This window comes from Mugil cephalus, chromosome 6, assembly GCF_022458985.1.
Source record: "Mugil cephalus isolate CIBA_MC_2020 chromosome 6, CIBA_Mcephalus_1.1, whole genome shotgun sequence".
Taxonomy (NCBI): Eukaryota; Metazoa; Chordata; class Actinopteri; order Mugiliformes; family Mugilidae; genus Mugil; species Mugil cephalus.
This window is the reverse complement of record NC_061775.1, coordinates 12,325,221-12,347,385: the sequence shown is the minus strand read 5'-3', so window position 1 is coordinate 12,347,385 and position 22,165 is coordinate 12,325,221. Positions and strand designations below refer to the sequence as shown.

Below are 22,165 nucleotides of genomic sequence, written 5' to 3'. Positions count from 1 at the left end.
CACAATTTATGTGTTTTTATTATAACAGCAACACTGGATCAGAAACCTCTTCACAGCATCAAACCGAAGCGTGCTAGACTTTACTCTTGTGGCAGTGTTTCAGGGCATCTGTCAGTGTTGCCAGCACCATATCAACGTTAGCCCTGCTGCTGTTACACCCCATCAGTCCCACTCGCAGCACCTGAAAAGACCAAAAACATCCAGTATAGTTCAAACAGGTGGAAACAAAAAGTGTCTGGTTATTAACCAATGGGGAAATGATGAGCGTTTTCTCTTACCAATCCAACTGAGGGTCCGAGTCCTCCAGAAATCTCTAAATTATGTGTTTTCATAATGTAGCTTGTGATCTCTTTCCAGTCGTATCCATGAGGAGCAACAATTGTGGTCACTGTAGGCAGTCTTGCTTGCTGTAACAAACATTTATCATTCTTCTTATTGTGACAGCTTTGTGTTAATTCTACCGCAGATCGTCATAAAAAGTCCAAGATTAATTTAAAACTTACTTTCTCTTTGACAAAAAGTTTTAGGCCCATGCTCTCCAGCCCCGCATGGAAATACTCTGCCACGTTTTGATGTCTTTCCCATGAGTTCTCCAGACCCTAAGATTAACAAAACAACATGAAAAACAAGAGTAACGTGTGCCATGTTCATTGTCTCAGTTTATGTCTTGTTAGCATGCATAGGGATTGTGTGTGATGATCAAAGAAATAAATGTCTGGTAAAAAAGCGCCTTTAAAGTCAGACAAACACCAAGGGTAGATTCATACTCTGTTGACTTGACAGGATTTAAATGTTTCAGTCTGGGTTAAAACAGTAGATTGAAAATGAGAAATGAAACTGAAAGTCAGTGTCCAGCCACTAAAACTAATTTTACTTCTTTACAGGTCCTTCCTCTAAGCAAAAGCTCCATAATAATGCATTCATATGTGTCATAAGAGTAGTTAATTATACTCTTTGTAATGTTAACTATGACACCGACAGTGTTTATTTATTCGCCCCGCTCATTTATTATACCCGTACCTGGACAGTCATCCTGAGAACTACCAAATTACTTTTACTAGCAGGAGAGCTTTGTCTGGTGAGTAAAAGTGATTTGTTTTGCATATAATGTTATGTTTGATGTTAATATTGACAGTTCTCGCATGTCCTGTACAGTGATGTATTGAACACCAACATTTGATTTCTTCAGCCATGCTAAAGTCAGTAAATGTTAATTCATGGACAATTACGCAGTTAACATAAGTAGGTTATTACAGTTACAGCTGATGATGAATTTGGAGCATAACTCGATTAAGCTGTGCGTGAAAACGTACTGAATGAGTTCTGATTTCCATTAAAGGCCGCCTACACTCAAACAGGGTGCTCCTACGTAAGCAGCGTTTTGCCTCATTCATTCACTAACGTCAGGGAGGAGATCGATAAATAATAAGTTGTGCGTGTGTGCCAAGTCATGCACACACACAGAATAGAGTTATTCTTGGTTCTGGAACAGCGGTATAGATCCATTAAAGACAATAGATGTTAAAATATTCTACTGGACTCCGACATCATCAAGAGGCCCAAGGGAGCGCATGACCTTATGGTAGTCATGACCGAGTGGGGCTCTAAAACCCAGACAGGCACAGACAGAACATGCCTATTGTTATGGTATAAAAATACTATAAGGGCCACTAATGGCCTTCCACTGGATTGGCTGGAGGCTACACCGTAAGCATGAGCTTGGTGTCTACCTGCAGCCACAGTGGGCTGATCATCTGGCTGCTGGGTTGGACAGACCAGAGTCAGGGGAGGAGGTTGGACCTTGTAGCCCAACCTCCAAAATATTACTTAGAAAGAGAAACAGGTCCTATATAAAACCTCCTGCTGGCGATTTGATGATGATGACATAATCAAGAACAAAATGTGACGTCACAGCCAGTGGACGTGGTCTCCGTGGTTACGGCCACTGACGGCAAAAAGTGACAGTTGAGCATGGAGCCGGATTAGGTTGAACCACAGACTTTAATAGCGTCTAAATTGTAAAATTAATGGGGAAAAAGATGATGAAGCTGTTGTGCCACTGACTGTGCCAACACATTTGAAAAGCAGTCGGAGATATATTTTTACAAATATCTCCAAAAGCCAAAGAAAAGGGATAAAAAGTAAATGGATCGCTGCGTTAGGAAGAAACAGCTGGAAACCTGCTGCTGTGGTTCACATTTTGTGTCAGGTAATATTAATTTATGCTGAATTTCTTGATGAAATCATACATTAAGTTACTTCTTAAGTTCCGTTCTGGAGGGCTGTCAGATAAGTTTGTCAATGTTGTTGTTTTGGCGTAGTTACAACCGTCAGTAACTATTTCAGTTCCAACAATAAATAGCGATATTTACGATCACTTCTCGTCACCCTTTTAACATCCGGTCGGACGTTACATTATTGTATGGCTAACGTTATTTATCAGTACAACTTTTAGCGTTAGCATTTTTTATTTTGACAGAACTCAAATGAAACTGAGGCTAACCCACTTTTCCAAATCCATACTAATTCGTATGGGTCATTGTCGAGTTCACTTGCCCTTAATTTGATCTGATAATCCACATTTTCTCGGTCTCGCTGTATTTACTGATTTCACTGATTTCACCATGTTTTTGCCACTCACAGGGGCGAGGCCATTGACCGCATATACTCTACTATACTCTATACTATTGGGCCAGGCCCAATTCCGTGGTGACGTCAACGCATACCCTCGATAGCCACGCCCCTGATGACACCTGAACAAGCCCACTATGGGCGTGGCTATTAGCCACATTTGTTTGTGTTCTTGATGATGTCATAATGACGTCATCAAATCGCCAGCAGGAGGTTTTAAATAGGACCTTGTTTCTCTTTCTAAGTAATAGTTTGGAGGTTGGGCTACAAGGTCCAACCTCCTCCGCTGACTCTGGTCTGTCCAACCCAGCAGCCAGATGATCAGCCCACTGTGGCTGCAGGTCGACACCAAGCTCATGCTTATGGTGTGGCCTCCAGCCAATCCAGTGGAAGGTCATTAGTGGCCCTTATAGTATTTTTATACTATAGTAACAGGCACATTCTCCCTGTGCCTGTCTGGGTTTTAGATCCCCACTCGGTCATGACCTCCATAAGGTCATGTGCTCCCTAGGGCCTCTTCAAACCTTTGTTCTGCTGGTTTAAATGTCTACTTTCTATTTTTGACTTTTTCCTCGAAGTTGCATTTCAACTTTTTTCTCAATATTTAGATTTTTTTTTCTCATAGTTTCGACTTTTTTTCTCGAAGTGCATGATGGAAAAAAATCTACCTCCTATCTCCTGTTTTGCCCTGGTGGCCCTAATACGTTGACATTAACTCAGATGGTGTTGATGTGGGCATGCTGATTTTGCAGTGTATCACTGGCACAAAAGGGGGAAAGCTATGTTTTTGCCTCTATATTATTTGTGTATTCCCGGCTGCTTCAGAAACTCACTTGCCACTTCATTAGGTACACCAGTAAAACTCAATGCATTCTAATGTAATTCTCCTTCAGGGCTGTTATAATGTTCAGTTGATGTTGAGACTGTGTCATTAGGTGGTAATTCAATTGATCATTTTGGAGGATATAGTTTAGTTTCTACTGCTGTTAAACTGTATTGAATTAAGCATGGAAGTGTTTTTAGTTAAAATGGGGTTGTCAGTCATCATCATCATCATCAGTGAGAAAACCAAAATGAAAATGCAGTTAAACTCTGCGATAATTGAAACTAATGTTAAATACCATGACATTCATGTAACTAAGATATGGTTCTGGAATTAGAGTAGATTAGGTTTCACTAGTGTACCTAATGAACCTGCAAATTAGTGTATTTCATTCTAACACATGTCCCACCTCTTCTGCCAGAACAGCCAAACTCTCCCTCAGGCAGTAAAAAGCGGTGACTGGACCTGTGTGGTGATATCTGCAGAGAGGAAACCAACAAGACAGCGCAATATGCAGCAACTTCGCATGAATGCAAAAAAAAATATACAAGTGTTTGAAAGGATGGAGGAACAGATCCTGTGTGCTGAAAAAGATGAAGACTTACGCTCTCGACGGCTTGCCGTCACATCCCCAGTAGTTTGCGAGCCAGCTCAAATCCAAGAAGAACGACACAGGCTTTGTTCTTCGGCTGAATATTTTTCGGCTGCGCACAAATTTAGTTTTGAATACACGTGACACTTCCACTTGCAAGCATCTTAAAGTACACAGTGTACAGTCCTCACCAGGCTCTCTCATTGAAGGAAATTGGTGCTGTGCCCGGAGGAGCATTCAGGACCTTTTGGGAGCCTGTATAGAGGATGTCTATCTCTGCAAATGCAAACATTCACAAAAAAAAAAAAAGGTGATGTCATCAAAATGTATTCAGCTGATCGATGCACCACAGAGACAGAATGTGGCTGGTGGGATTTATCAGTAAACCTTGTTTGTCCATATAAACAGGGGCTCCTCCCAGTGAAGCCACAGAGTCGACAAGAAACAGGCAGTTATACCTGTTGAGACAAACAGCTACTGTCACATCTACTATTTGTATTTGTCTGATGCTACACATGAGATTACAGCAGAGGTGCGGACACATACTTATGGCAGAGCTGTCCGATGCCATCTAAAGGGTGCAGGACTCCCGTGGAGGATTCTCCATGTGCAAGGAAGAAGAGCACAGGCCTGTGTTTTGATAAAGCCTGGGATGGAATAACCAGATTATTACACAAGATGTAGCATTCGTGGGAATAATGTGAGTGGCTTGTCTGAAAGGACTGTACCTTCTCAATGTCTGCGTTGGTGAAGAAGCCACCAGGAGGCGCCACTATAGTGTGTACTTTGGCACCTGGTGAGTTGACACAGGAGGTGCTTGTGTATTTTATTCTTTAGGCTCATCATTATAGTCAACAATTACATCCTTCTTCATGATCAAATTGGTTGCTGTATTACAGCAATAAATGTGCACTGCTGAATCAGTGCCTCCCTGTTTTAGGAAATTACGGTGATTTAAAAAGATGTATACCTACAGTATGGAACCAGTGAGCTTAAGGCAGAGCAGGAAAATGTGATATTGCTGACTGGTTTTCTCAGTCTTACCTATCCTTTCGGCCATGTCTGCTGCTCGCTCTCCCCAGATACCGTTCACCGCTGCCAGCACCGTGTCCCCAGGCTCCACTGCGTTGAAGATGGCACACTCCATAGCTGAGTGGCCGGTGCCACTCACGGCAAAAGTCATTGCGTTTCGGGTCTGGAATATGTACTGGATCCCACTTTTGATGTCATTCATTATCTGTAATGTAAAATTGACTAATGTTGTAGTTTAAACTGAGACGTAGTCTTTACTCGTTGTTTCGATATGGTTGTGTGCAACATAAACATGTTCGAAATGATGAGCTACAGAATGAACAGAAAACCATTTTTGAGAAAACAAGGTTGATAATGTATAATATATTCGTCAGTAAAGATATTTTTACAAATCTGTCTCAACTAAAGAATGGGAATAGGGTTATCATAAAAAAAAAGCTATAAAAAATCAACAGCTGACAACAGTGTTAATCATCTGTCTTAACCCCACACAGTTACCTCAAAGATCTCCGGGTGCATGTGCCCAATGACCGGATTGGCGCCGGCCTCCAAGATGCGTTGAGGGGCGTTGGAAGGTCCCGGTCCGAACATGTATCGGTGAGGGACATTCATAGGTTTCTTCAGACATTTTGGTGGTGGTACAGAGATGAGCGACATGTTTCCTTAAGTGCTACAAGCAAAGTAAAAGTCCCCCAAACACCCAGTGGAAGCCGACGCAGCAACGCCTCGACTGAGCACACCCCTCCGTCTGACCAGTGAGGTCCTCAGGTCAGAGGTCTGTCACAACATTTTCTGTCAACACTCCATGACCTCAGTGAGCTCAGGAGGCTTGATGCATCATTTCTAAAGATAAGTAGGTCACCTACCATGTCCTCAGAGGTTAATTATTGACTACTGACTCTCAAGAGCATCAGGATTAACTATTACACTGTCGTGTTCCTGCCTCAGCAATTCCTTACTGAATCCAATTTTTATGCTGGATTTTTAATTTTATTAATGGTGGATTTGCAATTCAATGTCATGTATATAACAGCAAATCTTAACGTGTCTTATTTGAACTGTACACGTTCAAGTCCACATCTTAAAGTATGACAAGCACTATCAATCAAAAAAAACAAAAAACCTCCAGCAGAACCAGACTAAGAGCGTCACTCTGTCTTGACCATTGACTAGATTGAATACATATTTATCCAAATCATATTATCGTTTGAATCAAATGTATATTATCTTAATATTGGATGTTTTTCTAAAAACCAAGTAAATCATTTCATGGACAATATTAACTGTTTGTAAGATTTATTAAGTCTGACACTTAGGACAAGATTTAGCGATGAGTGAAATTCTGATTTGCTGTAATTGTAAAAGACACTTTTTAATTGTAAAAGACACGTCTTTATTTTACACTCTATACTGTAGACCGATTAGCCATAAGATTATAACCCCTTTCCTAACAGCTTTGACTCCTTGGGGAGGAGGGTCCTCTGTGGATCATCCCACAGATACTTGATCAGTTTGGGATCTAGTGAACTTAGAGGCCAGGTCAACACGTTGTGCTGTTTTTCATGTTTTTTGAGTTGGTCCTGAAGCGTTGTTGCGTGTGTGTCAGCCTGCAGATGGGGGTGTCTGGTCTAGGTGGGTGGTACATGTCTACATCCACATGAATGAATGCCAGGTCCAAAAGTCTCCCAGCAGAACATTGAATTGTCACAAGTTGTTCGAAGTTGTTTACTTGTCCTGTCAGTGGTATCATGCCTGATCGGTGCATTTTGTATATATGTATATATGTACGTATTGGTTAAATAGATTTGTTTGAATATTTAGGTTGGACTTAAATCTTCTAAAATTATATCGTACTTTTAACCATCTGTTAAATCAGCAAGATTCCCAGTCATGTTATAAATTATTGTGTTTATTTTAGACAATTAAAATATAATGTAACCTATTTATAGATGTGGGAGAAATTGAATAAACAATACGGCACACTCTTGGTAGTGTAATTAGTCAGTAACTCATGTTTATTGTCACAGCTCCTTCACAGCTGGCCTTGCTTTGTTCTCTGAGAGATGAGCAAATGTTTCCCCAGAGGTTCAGGGCAGAAGTTGCCCTCGCTGTACACCAGTTGCCCCCGGAGGATAGTGGCACGCACGGCTCCTTGCAGTGTGAGGCCGAGGTAAGGAGTCAGCTGTGGACACAGTCACAGAGTCAGTCATGCTCGTCTGTGGTCGATTCATGGTACCATTCGGCCCAAACCAATGTTTAGATTCACCTTGTTTTTATGATGAATGCTTCCTTCCTGAATCTGTAGAGGATAACAGAAGGTGAGACTCAGCTTGATTCAGGCTTTCATTGCTTTTAATGGTTTGATTCCTTTATACAAACCTGAAACTCTCTCTCTGGATCCCATACGACCAGGTCGGCGTCGTAGCCAGGTGCGAGGCGGCCCTTCTTTTCGTCAAGGCTGCACAGCTGGGCTGTTTGTTGGCAGAGGAGCCTCACAACATCGGACAGCTGAAAGCCTCTTTTACTGGCTGAACTCCAGAACAGAGGTAAGCCTGGAAGATACCGAGTCATAAAGATGCTCACGGGGAACTGATCTTTTCATTACTTGTGCCGTTCTCTGGGGTGGTGCTAAAACATCGTGCATCGCTGTCAGGCGTCTTCTCAAAAAGGAAGGGGCTTCAGTGTCAGACTTTGACCACCCTCTCTCTGTCTGGGGCACAGCAGTAAATGATTGCTTCAAACTGGCACTCAGTTCTTGTTTACCTCCCTGTGAACTTTGCCCACAGTGGGGGGATTGACAAAAAGATTATAAAGACCAGAGGAGTCGACATCAAATCCACCCAAAAAGAAAGTTAACATATACTGTTTTATCCCTGTGACATTCATCAGTTTGGATTTGTGAATTTTATTCAACATTTTAACCTGCTTCGCCTCACCAGAGGATTAGTCATGCAGAGATAAATCCCGCAGCTGGTTCCCAGACAGGGAATGACATAAAAACTGTCTCGACACTGTGACAGCAACCATGGAGAGTGGTGCATTTTTCTGACTCACAGCTAGATAATAAATCACTCATTTGAATAAATGCATGAACAAAACCTCGCTTGCAAATAATCTGCTCCCACCTGAAACCATCGTTTGACTGAATATCAAAACTCATTAGTTAAGCAAATTGCATCAGGTATTTCTTCAGTTTATGTAGTTATACTTCCAGGGCAATTTTAAAGTCTGCTGCAAATACTATATTATTAATGTCTATCAGAATGAGAACAACATGCACAGTGTAGATACACATTTTTTTTCCCCACGATATTTTCAACGATAAATCTAACATGCAGTGAGCCGTGTAACTTTTTCATTAGGTAAATGTGGCAGTGGGGAAGGCTGTAAACTCGCCCCAGTTGCCCCCTCACTGAATCAATATGACATTTTCCTTTTAACGCTGCACCCAGTAGACACTGAGCAGGATTATCAGTCATGTTACTTTGGGTTTCAAGTGCAAATGCTCTCTCTGCTCCACTACATTCTCCAAGCTGCTTCTTAACTTTGTCTACCTACACTATATGGTGCAGGGCAGGCAGCGTACCATGGAGCTATCTGACTTTTATTTAATAAAAATGGCTGCCTGCTGCAGCTGGAGATGAGTTGGAGCAGTGAACAAAAAGGATATGGCGGCTGTAAAACCAAAACTCCTTAAAATTAACCTATATATTTAGCCTCTATGATAATTAAGTTGTATTTGTATTGACATAAGAACATTGAAATCTTAGGTTCATGTTCACTGCACATCCTAGAAGATGTCTTATTATCTTATTACTATCTTATTGCCTGGGCTCCTCTTGGGGATTACACTTGGTATATAGTATGAATTAGGGGTAGGGAAAAAATATCGGTATGGCAATATATCTCGATATTCTTTCTTCCGATATAATATCGATTTTAAATGTCTTAATATTGTGAACAACTTCTGCACCTCCACCACCACTTCTTCTGTACAAGTGCAATAAATTTGCATTAATATTGTTTTTTGACTCAATAAATTATCACTTTCATCTGATGTACATGTATACAACTTGTATTTTAAGCTGCATTTAAAATTTAAAATGTAGAATTTTGTAATATATCGCAAAATCATAATATCGCAGTAATGTATCGTATCGTGACTTAAGTATCATGATATGTATCGTGATACGTATCGTGAATCAATACTCACCCCTAGTATGAATATATCTTTTCATAGTTGCCCACAAAACAGAAAATATTTAGGTTGTGTGTTAATGAGTCAGTACCAAATTGCAAAGAAGAAATCCCTCCCCAGGCCTCGGTGAAGTCTCCACTGTCCAGTTTCTTCAGGTCAGGGGTGCAGGGGGAGTGGTCAGACACCACCATGTCGATTTGTCCACGTTCCAGTGCAGACCACAACTGCTCCTGGTGTGGCAGAATCATCGAACTAGTAATCAGAGAACAAATATAGGCTATATATTACATGTAGACTGACAACAGCTTTGTGTTGTGTTATATTCTGTTCACCCGGTTGTTGGATCCTCTGATGGGAGGACAGCACTTGAACTGAGTGGCTCCTGCAGGTATGTCTTCTGCACACAGGCTGAGGTAGTGGTGGGTAGTCTCCACCGTTAAAGGAGCCCCGGCCTGTCGCGCTTCCTGGATTAGTTTCAGCGGCTTTGCAGACGACAAGTGAACTATATGGCACCGCACCCTGGTTCAGACAAAAATGTTGCCGTCACTGCCAAAAACACAGCCGACCCCTCTACAGAAATATCAACCATGACATCATGGTCTGTTAAACTGATTCTCACCTGTACTGCAGGCAGAGCTCTGTGACGGTGCGGATAGCCTCTATCTCCATGACATCAGGCCTGGACTGTAGAAAGGTAGAGTACTGGCAAGGGTCTGTGGATGTGAAAAAAGAGGTTATTTTAGAAAATTCCCATGACAGTATTTATTGAGGCAAATGAGAAAAGTTACACGTGCTACATATCGGTATCACATTGATACTTTATAAACCATGATTTTGGATTTTATTGCTACTTTTTGTTGAAAAAAATATCTCCGCAGCCCCCTGTTGAAGACCAATGCTTTAAATACATGTATAATACATGTAAAATAATTATTACCCGCCGTCTTCTGTGTTGTATCTTGAACATCCCTCTCTGCGTGGAACTGGAGGAGACAAGGACATAAGGCATTGCTCTCACAATGCTGTACTTAATCTGAGGATCACATGTATGTGTTTTATATCACGGAAAAGATGTCTTTGAGTTACCAGCAGAACACTTCTGGTGCCTTGCAGCTGCTCCATGGCCGCGTGTAGATCACAGTCAGCCACATGGGGAAATTCATCCACTCCACTATGGATCAGGAAACACTTAAACCCAGCCACACCAGCCTGGATCATGGGCCGGAGTTCAAGCTGTAATGACACATTCACAGTTTCTGTTTGCTTTGGTCCTAGTTCAGCACAGTCTGGCCGTGACCGTGTCCACGTTGTCACCTGTGTTTTTTTTCGCTGTACCTGATTGCCAGGGATCACACCTCCCCAGAAGGCCGTGTCCACGAAACACTGCCCAGTCGCCTCCCGCAGCTTCTCGCGGAAATTGGCCAGTGTTGTGGTTGGAGGGATGCTGTTTCTGTGGGAGTATTAACCCAAAGAGTCACAGCATCAGCTGTAACATTTCCAAAATGTGGCTGAGATTATTTTTTAAGATTGGATTAGTTAGTTTTCACGGATTTACACTGTGGTCTTGTAAATGCTCCTCAGTTAAGAAATCCTTTTTGATCCAACGTATCAAAGTTTTATGTAGAAAGAGAAGCTGCAAACACAAAAACCTTCTAACTGGTATTTTCAGCTTTACAATGATCTCAAAGGAAACCCCAAATACAATTACACTTATTTTTTAGTTTTGTTTCAAACCAAACATGTATGTAACTCTGATCGATTTGAGGTTTGTCTACAGACACACTTAAAAACATCTATTTCACAATTAATTCATCCTGCTGACTTCACGTTCAGCCGAGTGACCTCGTGTGGCCAGACAGTGCAGCCTGATAGGTTTCCTGAGGGGGGGGGGGTCTTTTACTTACAGCGGCATGTCCACAATAGTCGTTACCCCTCCAGCTGCAGCGGCCCTGGTGGCCGTCCAGAAACCCTCCCAGGAGGTGCGCCCTGGTTCATTCACATGAACGTGGCAGTCTACAATGCCTGGCATCACCACACTCGCCCCGACATCCAGCACCTAACAGTCGGGTTTAAGAGAGAAGAATCAATTTTCATTCCACCGATGAAAATATAGTGAATGATCCCGAAAACTGGGAGCAGCGAGAGACGACTTACCTCACAGCCAACATCCTCAGAGACGTTTGAGAGTATCCGATGTATTTTCCCATCCTTTATAACTATTAGAGCAGGACGGACTTCACCACAGACTAGTACCCTCTTACTCCTCACAGCACCGACGGTGGATCCAAGCTCCATTTCTGTGTCTATTCAGTCTTAATGAGCACAGCAGACTCTCTTAACTCTGCCTTTACTCTCCAGATATGATCATCATGACGGTTCAGTGGCCTATTACAGAGGCACCGCCCCCTGCAGAAAAGGTCAAAGGGCACGTAGCGTTTGTTGACTTTTTTTTGCACCTCGTGACTAGCTGTATTTAAGATCTAGTCATACACTATAGTTTATGTGAAACATCACAGATACGACCCTCAATGCTGATTGGGAAGAGTTGGTGTGATGTACATGAGCTCAATAAAAGTGTGTGATATAGTTTTACTTTTTTACTTTATGAGTGGATCTCCATTACGTTATGTATTGTGCTATGATTCAACAGCACAATGCCTCCCGCTGGATGCACTGCCTCGGCAGCTTTAGTGATACGAGCCCTTTAATATTCTTGTTTCTGTGTCCTACTTTTGGGTCCTCCACACTGGCCGTCTGACATCTATCCTAATATTTATCCTGAGCATAATTCATTAAAGAGATATGGTTAAAATATGTGATTGCACGAATGTAATCGTACAGTGCAGCCCTGATTGGCTTCTCACCTTAAACTACAGTAACCTGTATAGACTCTGTGATGTAGATCCTCTGTTCGGTCCCCTTTCTGTCGTCATTTAAGGTTCATGGTTGTCAAGTTCTTATACTATCTCATAAAAATATATTTTCATAGCTGATATGTTTTGGTGGAAAGTTCAATGTGAACCTGGAGCTGCTGATCATCTTTTACACAGCAATAATCCAGTCTGTCCTGACCACGTCCATCACGGTTTGGTTTGGATCTGCCACCGGACACGTCAGAGACAGACTGCAGAGGACAACCAGGTCTGCGGAGAGGATAACTGGTGCTGACCTTCCCTCCATCCAGGAGCTGTACTCGTCCAGGCTCAGGCTGTACGCCAAAACCACAGACAGATCTGTATCTATTTGTCTCCATTATACTGGACATTTTTTTTTCTTTTTTTACCAACACCACATTAAGTGAAACATGCCGTTTGGATGGAGTGTCACTTTAATATTAGTGTCAGTTTTAAATACAATAACAATCTGATGTCACCTCATCAACACACTTTTACTCAACCCCTCCTCCACCGAAACCACCTAGAACATCTTTATGCACTTCCCTTACAGCAGGAAAAGGCAATTCAGCATTTTAGTAATGATATGTATAGTTATAAGCAAATGTTACGACCCAGAAAAGGGTGTTTAATCAAAAAAAAGAACTTGCAAAAGTATTCGCAGTTACTAAAGCTGTTCCTAAAGCTAACAAAATGCACGGAATGTGCTCTCAAAACATGCACAAAACAACCCGCCAACCAACACCCAGAATTAAGGAGCATAAATAACCATAGCACACCTGAAGAGGTGATTTTAACGATAAAATGGCTCTGACAGACGCTTCCTCTCAGGTAGCTCAGTCGGGTGTGACGCATTCTTGCCAGAGCTCCTTTCACGGCCACTGCAGGCAAAACTAATCGATCACAATTGACTTCTCAGTCTAAACAGGGTGATGACAGATAAACTCATCTGACAGGATATATGGATAACCGTTTTTAACCTTTTTTTTTTGATAACTTGTGTCCATATAACCATCTCACAATTTTAGTCTTTTTCACATGAATTTTACAACAACACATTCTCACCAATCAATTCCCGTTTCACTGGTCTTTTAATTATTGATTTAATTTATCATTTTTAGATTGATTTTAATAGTATTTTTTTACCATCGCGTGAACTCATTATCGGGTTTTTAATAAAAACAAACAAACAACAAAAAAAAACGAATCGACCACACAAAGACTAACGTGTCAGCTGAAATGTGACCAGACTCTTAACTAGTTGCCCTGATTGCATTGCAGGCTGCTCCGGATGAGAGGAGTGTGTGAGGAGGGAGCGTGAGGGATGAAGGTTGACAGAAATCAGCTTCGCCTCGGCGGGCCTCTTCCCCTCATCCCTCCGTCCTGCCGGCGATGCGCTGAGCGTTATGACGCCAAGACGTTTGACGAGCGCATTACGTGGGGCAGGCAGAGCAGCAGCAGCAGCAGCAGCAGCCACAGCAGCCTCGTTATGTAATGCATCGGATGCTGCTGCACGGATCAGAGTCGGAAAAGCTGACGGATGGCTGATTTAGTGACAAACAACGGTGCTCCGGCTCAAAACTGAGCGATCAGGCGTCTGCTGCAAGCTGTGCCATGCTCGTTGAATATCGCTGGAGCGAAGTGCAATAGAGCCTGGCGGGGCATCAGTGGCCTATCCCTGAGGCGCACAGACGTCTGGAGCCTGCGGAAGCTGCACATCTATTTTTTTTTTTTTTTTTTTGTTTTAGCCGACCAGAGGCGCATCTCGATTTGAACTGATCACCTACATCAGTGCAAAGAAGCCAATGCCGGTTTGTTTCGGAGAAGAAGCAGGGTCATTTTTTCTTCTTCACTGCACTGGTTTAATCCAACAGCCACCGAGCTGCGGTATAAACAATGGCGGGTCCAGAGCAGTCCCAGCAACAGCAGCAGGTAGAGGAGAAGGCAGAGCACATAGATGATGCTGAGATGGCTCTGCAAGGTATTAACATGCTGCTCAACAACGGATTCAAGGAGAGCGACGAGCTTTTCAGGAGATACAGGTAAGAGAAATGTGGGGGGAAAAAAATAATCGCCACGTTTGTTGCCTATAAACGCAGACTACGAGGGGATAAAATATTCATACAGCATACAGTATGTATTTTACCTCTGATGCCAACACCCAGTTAAGGCACCTTTGGATCCACACTATTTATATCACCCATAATAAATAATCACTTTTTAATGCCTTTGACTGTTTTGAGGCATCCCGTGCATGAGGAGGTTGTGGTCCCCTGGTTTTTAATATGCTTCCCTGAAGCTCCTCACTGACTGAGACCAACCAGAGCATAGAGGTCAGGGCACAAAATATTTCGTTTGCTCACTGTTGCCATATTTTACTGGCAACAAATTTAAACAGAGATGATTTTTAAAGCTGTCTCCTTCAGTTCTGCAAACTCAATGTGTGTGAGATTCACAGCTTCATGATATTTCACAGACTAGTTGATCAGTTGATGAAATTGTCGTAAATCAAAGAAAAATAATAATTTTTTGCAGCTTTTAAATCCGTTCACCTTTACGCTAAGAGGTAGACCAGGCAGACAGTGGTTTACCTACTTTTATATAATTCATTGTTTTATCTAGACTTACACACTTTTCTTCTCTGCATGTCAAACATATAGTTAAGTTCCATCCCGTAGTTCCCTTCTTCGTGGTTTGGTGAATGCTGACACAGAGTTGTGCGCCAACCTGCAACAAAATAACGATTCTACGATTTCGGTGTAATTGATGTTGAACAAATGGTCCACGTACTCTCTGTCCATTTTGTGCTGTTGTTGTTCAGAGCTTCTCACTCATTCTCTGTTCTCTCTGTTCTCTCTGCAGGACTCAGAGCCCACTGATGAGCTTTGGGGCCAGTTTTGTCAGTTTCCTGGTGAGTTTCCTCTTAGCCGGCAATCAAGCAAATGGCACAGCGGCAGGACAAGAATCGCGTCCAAACCGAGACCGCTCACGTATTTAAAACACATGAGATAACCCAGCGTGTCATGTTGTCATATTGTTTGCATCATCGCCACCACCGACATCCTCTATTTAGCTTCACCGTCCATTAACATAATGGATGCTTCTCCCTCTCAAGAACGGCTTCACTCACTGGCAGAGGAGCGCATTACTGAAACGCCACGTCCGTCATTGATGGACAAAGGGAGGGAGATTTTTTTCACGGTGTCACACTCACACACACACACACACACACACTGTCCCTCCCCCTCGTGTCAACAGAGCCAGAGATGATGTCATCCTCTGTCCCCTGATACTACATGGCCCTAAAGGCAGTGGGGGTGGTGACATCTGACCGTCATAGCAGGCTCTTACACATGCACGCTGATAATTAAAGGCAGAAAATACTCTACAGGCTAACATGAAAGCACAAGCCGTCTCATAAAACATCATCATCACCATTTTCTTCTTCACAGGTGTAATTATTTTTTGCCCTGCTCAGAGTGACCTTAGCAGCATCACCACAAAAGATTTTTTTTCCGATAAGTGTCAGCTGGGAAACGTCTTTACCGCCGCACACACAGCTGCACAAATGTCACTGTGTTTCTTTGTTCGCTATTATGTAGAAAGAGCCTTTTTGTCCCAGGCCTGCTCCTTAAAACTATTACATAAGACCCCCTCACTCGTAGTACGAGGTTGTTATCCAGCCTGAGCATAAATCTGAACCGTGGAACAGTTTAATATTGGAATAATAATGCCATGCGATGCCTCTAAGACGACAGCCTCTTTGCGTTTCACCGCAGAACGCCATGATGACGTTTGAGGAGGAGAAGATGCAGACGGCCTGCGATGACCTGAGGACCACTGAGAAACTGTGCGAGAGCGACAGCGCCGGAGTGATCGAGACAATCAGAAACAAGATTAAAAAGAGCGTAAGAGCAAAACTGTAGACTCAGATGTGAATGATGTTGGGCAGCTAGAGGTCAATGAAATGAAAATGACAAAGAGAGTAGACACTGTAAGAGAGCTTCCATTGAAGTGGGGCAGAATTGAAGTCCACTGGTCCTGATAACACCAATTTGCACATTTAAATGGATTCCACTGTTGCTGTCAGGTCCGTTCAAACAGGTTACAGTCCAGATAACGATGTTAAGATCCTCAGTGTTAGGCCTAGTGGTGAAGGCAGCAGTGAGATCATGCCAAGCCTACTCACAGATTAAATTAGTACTTCTGTGAAATTTAATCAACAAGCTGGGTGAGTAGTGTGGAGGCCATCAAGCAGCTCTGGGTCTTTCAGGAACCTTCTCCTTCCTCTGCCTGCCAACTGCTTGGGAAACTAGTTGCAAGATGGATGTGTGTGTATGTGTGTGTGTGCATTACAGATGGACTCCCAAAGGTCAGGCGTTGTTGTCGTGGACCGCCTACAGAGACAGATTATTGTTGCTGACTGCCAAGTGTACCTCGCCGTGCTCTCCTTCGTCAAGCAGGAGCTCTCAGGTAAATTACATTTCAACCATAAACCATAACCTTGCAGCCAATTAAACACTCCTGCTTCAACATTGTCACCGGGGCCTATGTTTCTTTCTTTTTTTTTTACATTTAGCACTACTGTAGATACATAGCATTTCAGAAAAAAACTCAGATAATAATCCAAAGTGGTACTTTAAATGTAAAAGTAAAGTCAAGTACAGACGTTTGTGTGTTTTTCTTAAGAAACAACCTTTTTTAATTGTTTTTGGTGCTTTGGCTGTCTTCACCATGAGTTTATTATGTTTTTTGTTTTTTTTTGTTTTTTTTTTACAGTGAATTTGTTATTCTTATTCAATGGGTTACAGAAGTCCGTCCATTTATATAGCTGCTTATGAATCTTGTGTTTCTCTGTTTATATCATTGCACATTAAAAATGACGACACTTGATTAGGAACTTAACAGACTGCGGCACTGCGAGACTAAAAGTGAGCTAAATGCTAACATTAGCATTTTAACAGCAGTGCCAAAATACGTAGATGTAGCTGATATACAGGGAATCTACGTAAGTATGGAAAAGTATGGAATTTTGACATTTCAAATGTGTAGGACCCCTGGGTGCAGTGTTGACAATGTTCAGTGTGTTAGCATTGGATGCTAACATGTCTTGTTCTTCCACCTTTGCATCACCATGCAAAATCCTATCAAAAGTCCCTTGTTCGTGTGTTTCACTAACAGCATATATCAAGGGAGGCTGGATTCTCCGTAAGGCGTGGAAAATGTACAACAAGTGCCACAGTGACATCAGTCAGCTCCAGGAGACCTGTCAGCGCAGGTCCTCCGGCAACCAGGAGTCCCTCTCAACGGACAACGCCAACCACAACGCGCCGGTGGAGAACGGCGTGACGGCTGAGGCACTGGATCGGCTCAAGGGTTCAGTCAGCTTTGGCTACGGCCTCTTCCACCTGTGCATCTCTATGGTGCCGCCACACCTGCTCAAGATCATCAACCTGCTGGGTTTCCCCGGCGACCGTCTCCAGGGCCTGTCCTCCCTCATGTATGCAAGTGAGAGCAAGGACATGAAAGCACCACTAGCTACGTGAGTAGTCTCTCGCACACAGCCATCGATTGACTGTTGTTAGTTAATCATTAATAAATCAACCAGTCCAAACTGTGTTTTTTCCACGTTGGACTGAAATTAAGTATCAGAAAGTGAGGGGTGCATCAAATCAATCTGGGTTGACGCTGTTGTTTTATCGCTCAGGTTGGCCCTCTTGTGGTACCACACAGTAGTGCTGCCTTTCTTTGCTCTGGATGGCTCTGACACACACGAGGGCCTGCTGGAGGCCAAAGCTATTCTGCAGAGAAAATCTGTGGTTTACCCCAACTCGTCTCTCTTCATGTTCTTTAAAGGACGGGTTCAAAGGCTAGAGGTAAGTATGCACAGGAGGCTTGCGTCTGGTTGAAGCTGCACACGGTTTTGTCTGTGTAGTCCTGGATAAAGAGACGCAGTACAATCCGAAAGCAGAATCCAGCTGTTCTTAGCAGTTGCATGTCAGACGGTTCATTTAGTCACCGACATCTGATCGACCATCCACCGATCTAACTCTTTCATCCGACACACGCATGTAGTCCGCGTCTAACATGATTATCGTTATCTGTCGGTGTGTGCTCTCTCCTCTGTCCCCAGTGCCATATCAACAGTGCTTTGGCCTGTTTCCATGATGCATTAGAGCTTGCATCAGACCAAAGAGAGATCCAGCATGTGTGTCTCTATGAGATTGGTACGTGTTTTCTCATCAGGTTGGTTGTGACATGCTGCCGATAGGTGCGCACCGCAGCGAGGGATTCATTTTTCCTTTGTCTCGTGATCAGGTTGGTGTAGCATGATAGAGATGAATTTTGAGGATGCGTACAGGGCGTTTGAGAGGCTGAAGAACGAGTCGCGCTGGTCGCAGTGCTACTACGCCTACTTGACCGGAGGTACACCTGACACACTCTAGCAATGCTCCGACTTCTCTAGGTTGTTCCTACTGACGCTGCTCCTCTTTGCGTTCTCCGTCAGTGTGCCAGGGGGCTTCAGGGGACCTGGATGGAGCAAGCGGAGTTTTCAAAGATGTTCAGAAGCTGTTCAAGAGAAAAAATAACCAGATCGAGCAGTTCGCCGTCAAAAGGGTGGGTTTTGCTGTAGCTCCTACTGCTTTTCGTCAAGTGAAAGTTTTCGCCAGTGTGTCACAAAAGTGTTCCTTCTGTGTCTGATCGGTGTCTGCAGGCCGAGAGACTGAGAAAGAGTTCACCCAGCCGAGAGCTATGCATCCTCGGAGTGATCGAAGTCCTTTATCTGTGGAAGGCGCTGCAGAACTGTTCCTCGTCTAAGCTGCAGATAATGAACCAGGGTTGGTGCAACGTGCACGATTCACCCTCATAAACACCTCTGCAGACACATCTCTGAGATTTTCATGTGATTGTTTCCTCTGTCGTGTGCTCAGTGTTGCAGAGGTTAGACGAAGCTTCGTGCAGAGGCCTGAAACATCTCCTTCTTGGTGCCATTCATAAATGCCATGGAAATATGAGAGATGCTGTTCAGGTATCAATCCCCGCACCGAATGGCCTTGGAGTTACTCCCAGGTGGTAATTTGTTTTTTTGACATCTTGCTCTTTCTGTTCATATTTGTCCGTGATCCAGTGTTTCCAGCTGGCTGCTAGAGATGAATACGGACGGCAGATCAACTCATATGTTCAGCCATATGCTGTCTACGAGCTGGGATGTGTGCTCCTCGCTAAACCAGAGGTGAGTCTGCTGCAAACCACATATAAGAGTCTTGTATTCGTTTGTTTTATTACTATTGCAACTATTCGACCTCTCCTAACCTCTCGGTTTCAATATTGCATTTCAGACAGTGGGAAAGGGAAGATCTTTGCTTCTCCAAGCAAAGGTAAAAACACTCACTCATTAATCCTCTGCAGCTTATGGTAGAAAATTTGACGCTTTAAAAATTGCACCCACATGTCTATCTTAAACGTTTTAGGAGGATTTTACAGGCTACGACTTTGAGAACCGGCTCCATGTTCGCATTCATTCAGCCCTGGCCTCTTTGAAGGAAGTGGTGCCTCAGTGACCGCAGGAAGGAAAGCTATGACGGCTCAAGCTTTGCACAAAGTCTTAAGCCCCTTCATAGTATCTGTTTAACAGACTCATGTGTGTGTGTGTTTTTATTCTTACAGGATTTTGAGAAATACATGTTTGTCACTTTATTATCCAGTCAGACTGATAATGAAGTGTCATCTCTGTGCATTTTGATATGTAGATGCGGGCATGTGTTCTTGCTAGCTTAGCACACGGATAGCAATAGATAATCTGGCTACAGCTAACAGGTGCCTAAAGCCTACAATGTTATCATGCTGGTACAGGTGTGTATAGTTAGCCAGCTAGTCACCAGTAGATCACAGAACAACCGAGCTACTTAGCAGTGGTTAGTGAAGATATATTTAAACCACGGGGTTGAATTAATTGTATTTCAGCTGTTTGGTTTGATATTAATATTAAACAGCACATATAAATATGACGTTTTTAAAAATATTTGAAGGTGCTTTCATCTGGGGCTTTACAATTTTGCGCTATACTAGGTTAACACTGGCATGGTGCAGCCAGACTCTGGTACCACTTTATTTAGATTTCGTTATCATATTTAAATTGATACAGAAAAAAATAGCTTTGCATGCAATTGGATAGTCCTACAGCTGACTGGAGCCATTTAGTTGTAAACAAATTCAACTCTGTGACGTATGGACTTCATCCTGTTACACTGCTGTCCATCACCACCTAATGTCTGCCCAAAGGATTTTACTGTCATGGCAGGCCTTTGCCAGAGCAGTATCAGATCCCTACGGAGACCTTCCAGACCAACCCTGTGCCACAAAAATGTGGTCTGGCTTCCTGGCTCGGCTAACACATCCCAGGTCTATGTCTGGACTGAATGCACAGAGATGAAATTGATACAAATGCTCGACCCCGGGCAAAATAACAGACAGGCATATTTCCTCAAATCTCTTAACTGTTCCTTTTTAAGTGTTTTTGCTCACCCATACAGTGTGTGTTTGCTCGCTAATAACGATTTCCCTTCTCATGAACTTGTGTATTCGGAGGATTTTGATGACGCCTCTCCCTTCATTGAGCCATTCAGCATCCTTTTAACGGGATTATATTTCCCTTAACTGTAACTTTACAATGCATAAGATACAGGTCATAGTGTTTTTTCCCATTTATGCCAGCTGACTCCCGTAATGAATCACAGTAAATTTAATGCCGGGTCTCTAATTTATACACATAATAACAACAACAAAAAAACAGTACAATTTAATATTTGATTTTATATATTCTTACAAGAGACACTTGAGTTGGTAGTTTTGTCATTTCGGTAATGAAGCGGTGTTTTCAATTTTCAATATCTTCTCAAATTGCAAATGGACGTCTAAATAAGTGGGGTCGATTTCGTTTACAGTTGGAATGAACGTGCGAAGTTATCGTCTTATTAGCTAACACAGAGAAAGGTTAAATAACACCACAGGTCACCTGAAGTCACAGAGTAATAATCACGAGGCTGGTGAGAGCTAGTTGGTCACATTTAAGTAGTTGGACGTTGTACTTTTATAGTGAATGAGATCACCACACTTCACGACGGCCTAATGGTGTTTTTATATGAAGACATCAACAGCGTTGAACTCATTGAGCACTATGCATGGTATGGCAGGGTAACGGTGGCTTTGAGACTACTGAAGTCATGTCCATTCCTGCATAAAAAATAAATAATACACAGTACCTTCAGTACTGTATTGTTACCTCTGAAAAGGTGCTGCTAAATATCGGCCTGATAAACATGTATTAATAGTGACTTATTTTAATAGTGTTTAGTGATGAAAGCTTTTCAATTAATCCATAAATAGTGGTAAGTTTATTCATTACATAAAAGATGGTGTACTTTTACAAGCATTATTCATGCTGCTTTGGTTCGAGTGCTGTGATGGCCAGTATTAACTGATCAAGCTGATTCAAAAGCGGGATCTTTTAGTGGACATTGGAACATTTTAACAACCTTTCTAAACGGTTTCACTCTGTACATACGAGATATTCTGTGCGGGGTTATTGCCTTTTACTAATGAGCACTCTGAGGTTTTGTCATCCGAGCAATATATATCGTCAAATGAAGGGTATCACATGGCTTTCAACAATGGCTGTCTGTGTTTTTCACCTCATGTTCAAGGCGGTGGACTTATAGATTTTGCCCACTCATCTGTTAAGACAATGCAAGTCGTCCCTTGTGGCTGTGATGGATGTAAACTGTGGTAAATGTTGAGGTGGCTGCTGTGCAAGCGGCGAGTTTCGGTATAAGTAAGTGAAATGTCAGTAAGACGTCAGCTTTCTTCTGTACCAAATACTTCTGTCATGGAGAGAACTTATACCTTTTGTCATGAGGTTTTTGTTTAGGTTACAAGTCAGGATGATGGTGTTCCAGTGTGTCACTGAACTCAAACAATAAACTGTTCTCCATTAA

General features: G+C 42.7%; 3 protein-coding genes across 3 annotated transcripts; 1 reads left to right on the top strand and 2 right to left on the bottom strand.

The window, feature by feature from the left end:
* agxta (alanine--glyoxylate and serine--pyruvate aminotransferase a) lies at positions 1–5,880 on the bottom strand. Its single transcript, XM_047586129.1, has 11 exons — positions 5,577–5,880; positions 5,091–5,283; positions 4,775–4,839; positions 4,593–4,693; positions 4,434–4,504; positions 4,238–4,322; positions 4,060–4,158; positions 3,864–3,933; positions 504–599; positions 279–407; positions 1–181 (listed from the first exon to the last, which is right to left on the bottom strand). Exons 1-11 carry the CDS (start codon positions 5,733–5,735, stop codon positions 74–76), a joined length of 1,176 nt encoding a protein of 391 aa, XP_047442085.1. The 5' UTR covers positions 5,736–5,880; the 3' UTR covers positions 1–73.
* Positions 5,881–7,067: 1,187 nt separating this feature from the next.
* Positions 7,068–11,674, bottom strand: zgc:103559 (Allantoinase, mitochondrial). The gene is made up of 11 exons (XM_047586128.1): positions 11,431–11,674; positions 11,181–11,332; positions 10,612–10,726; positions 10,363–10,509; positions 10,214–10,259; positions 9,896–9,989; positions 9,609–9,795; positions 9,368–9,506; positions 7,458–7,630; positions 7,345–7,377; positions 7,068–7,260 (listed from the first exon to the last, which is right to left on the bottom strand). Exons 1-11 carry the CDS (start codon positions 11,569–11,571, stop codon positions 7,111–7,113), a joined length of 1,377 nt encoding a protein of 458 aa, XP_047442084.1. The 5' UTR covers positions 11,572–11,674; the 3' UTR covers positions 7,068–7,110.
* A 1,820-nt stretch (positions 11,675–13,494) lies between these two features.
* Positions 13,495–22,165, top strand: LOC125009540 (tetratricopeptide repeat protein 39C-like). Its single transcript, XM_047587586.1, has 14 exons — positions 13,495–14,212; positions 15,033–15,081; positions 15,950–16,078; positions 16,529–16,643; positions 17,352–17,712; positions 17,878–18,046; positions 18,304–18,397; positions 18,489–18,596; positions 18,679–18,788; positions 18,886–19,009; positions 19,103–19,200; positions 19,300–19,404; positions 19,511–19,549; positions 19,643–22,165. Exons 1-14 carry the CDS (start codon positions 14,067–14,069, stop codon positions 19,730–19,732), a joined length of 1,737 nt encoding a protein of 578 aa, XP_047443542.1. The 5' UTR covers positions 13,495–14,066; the 3' UTR covers positions 19,733–22,165.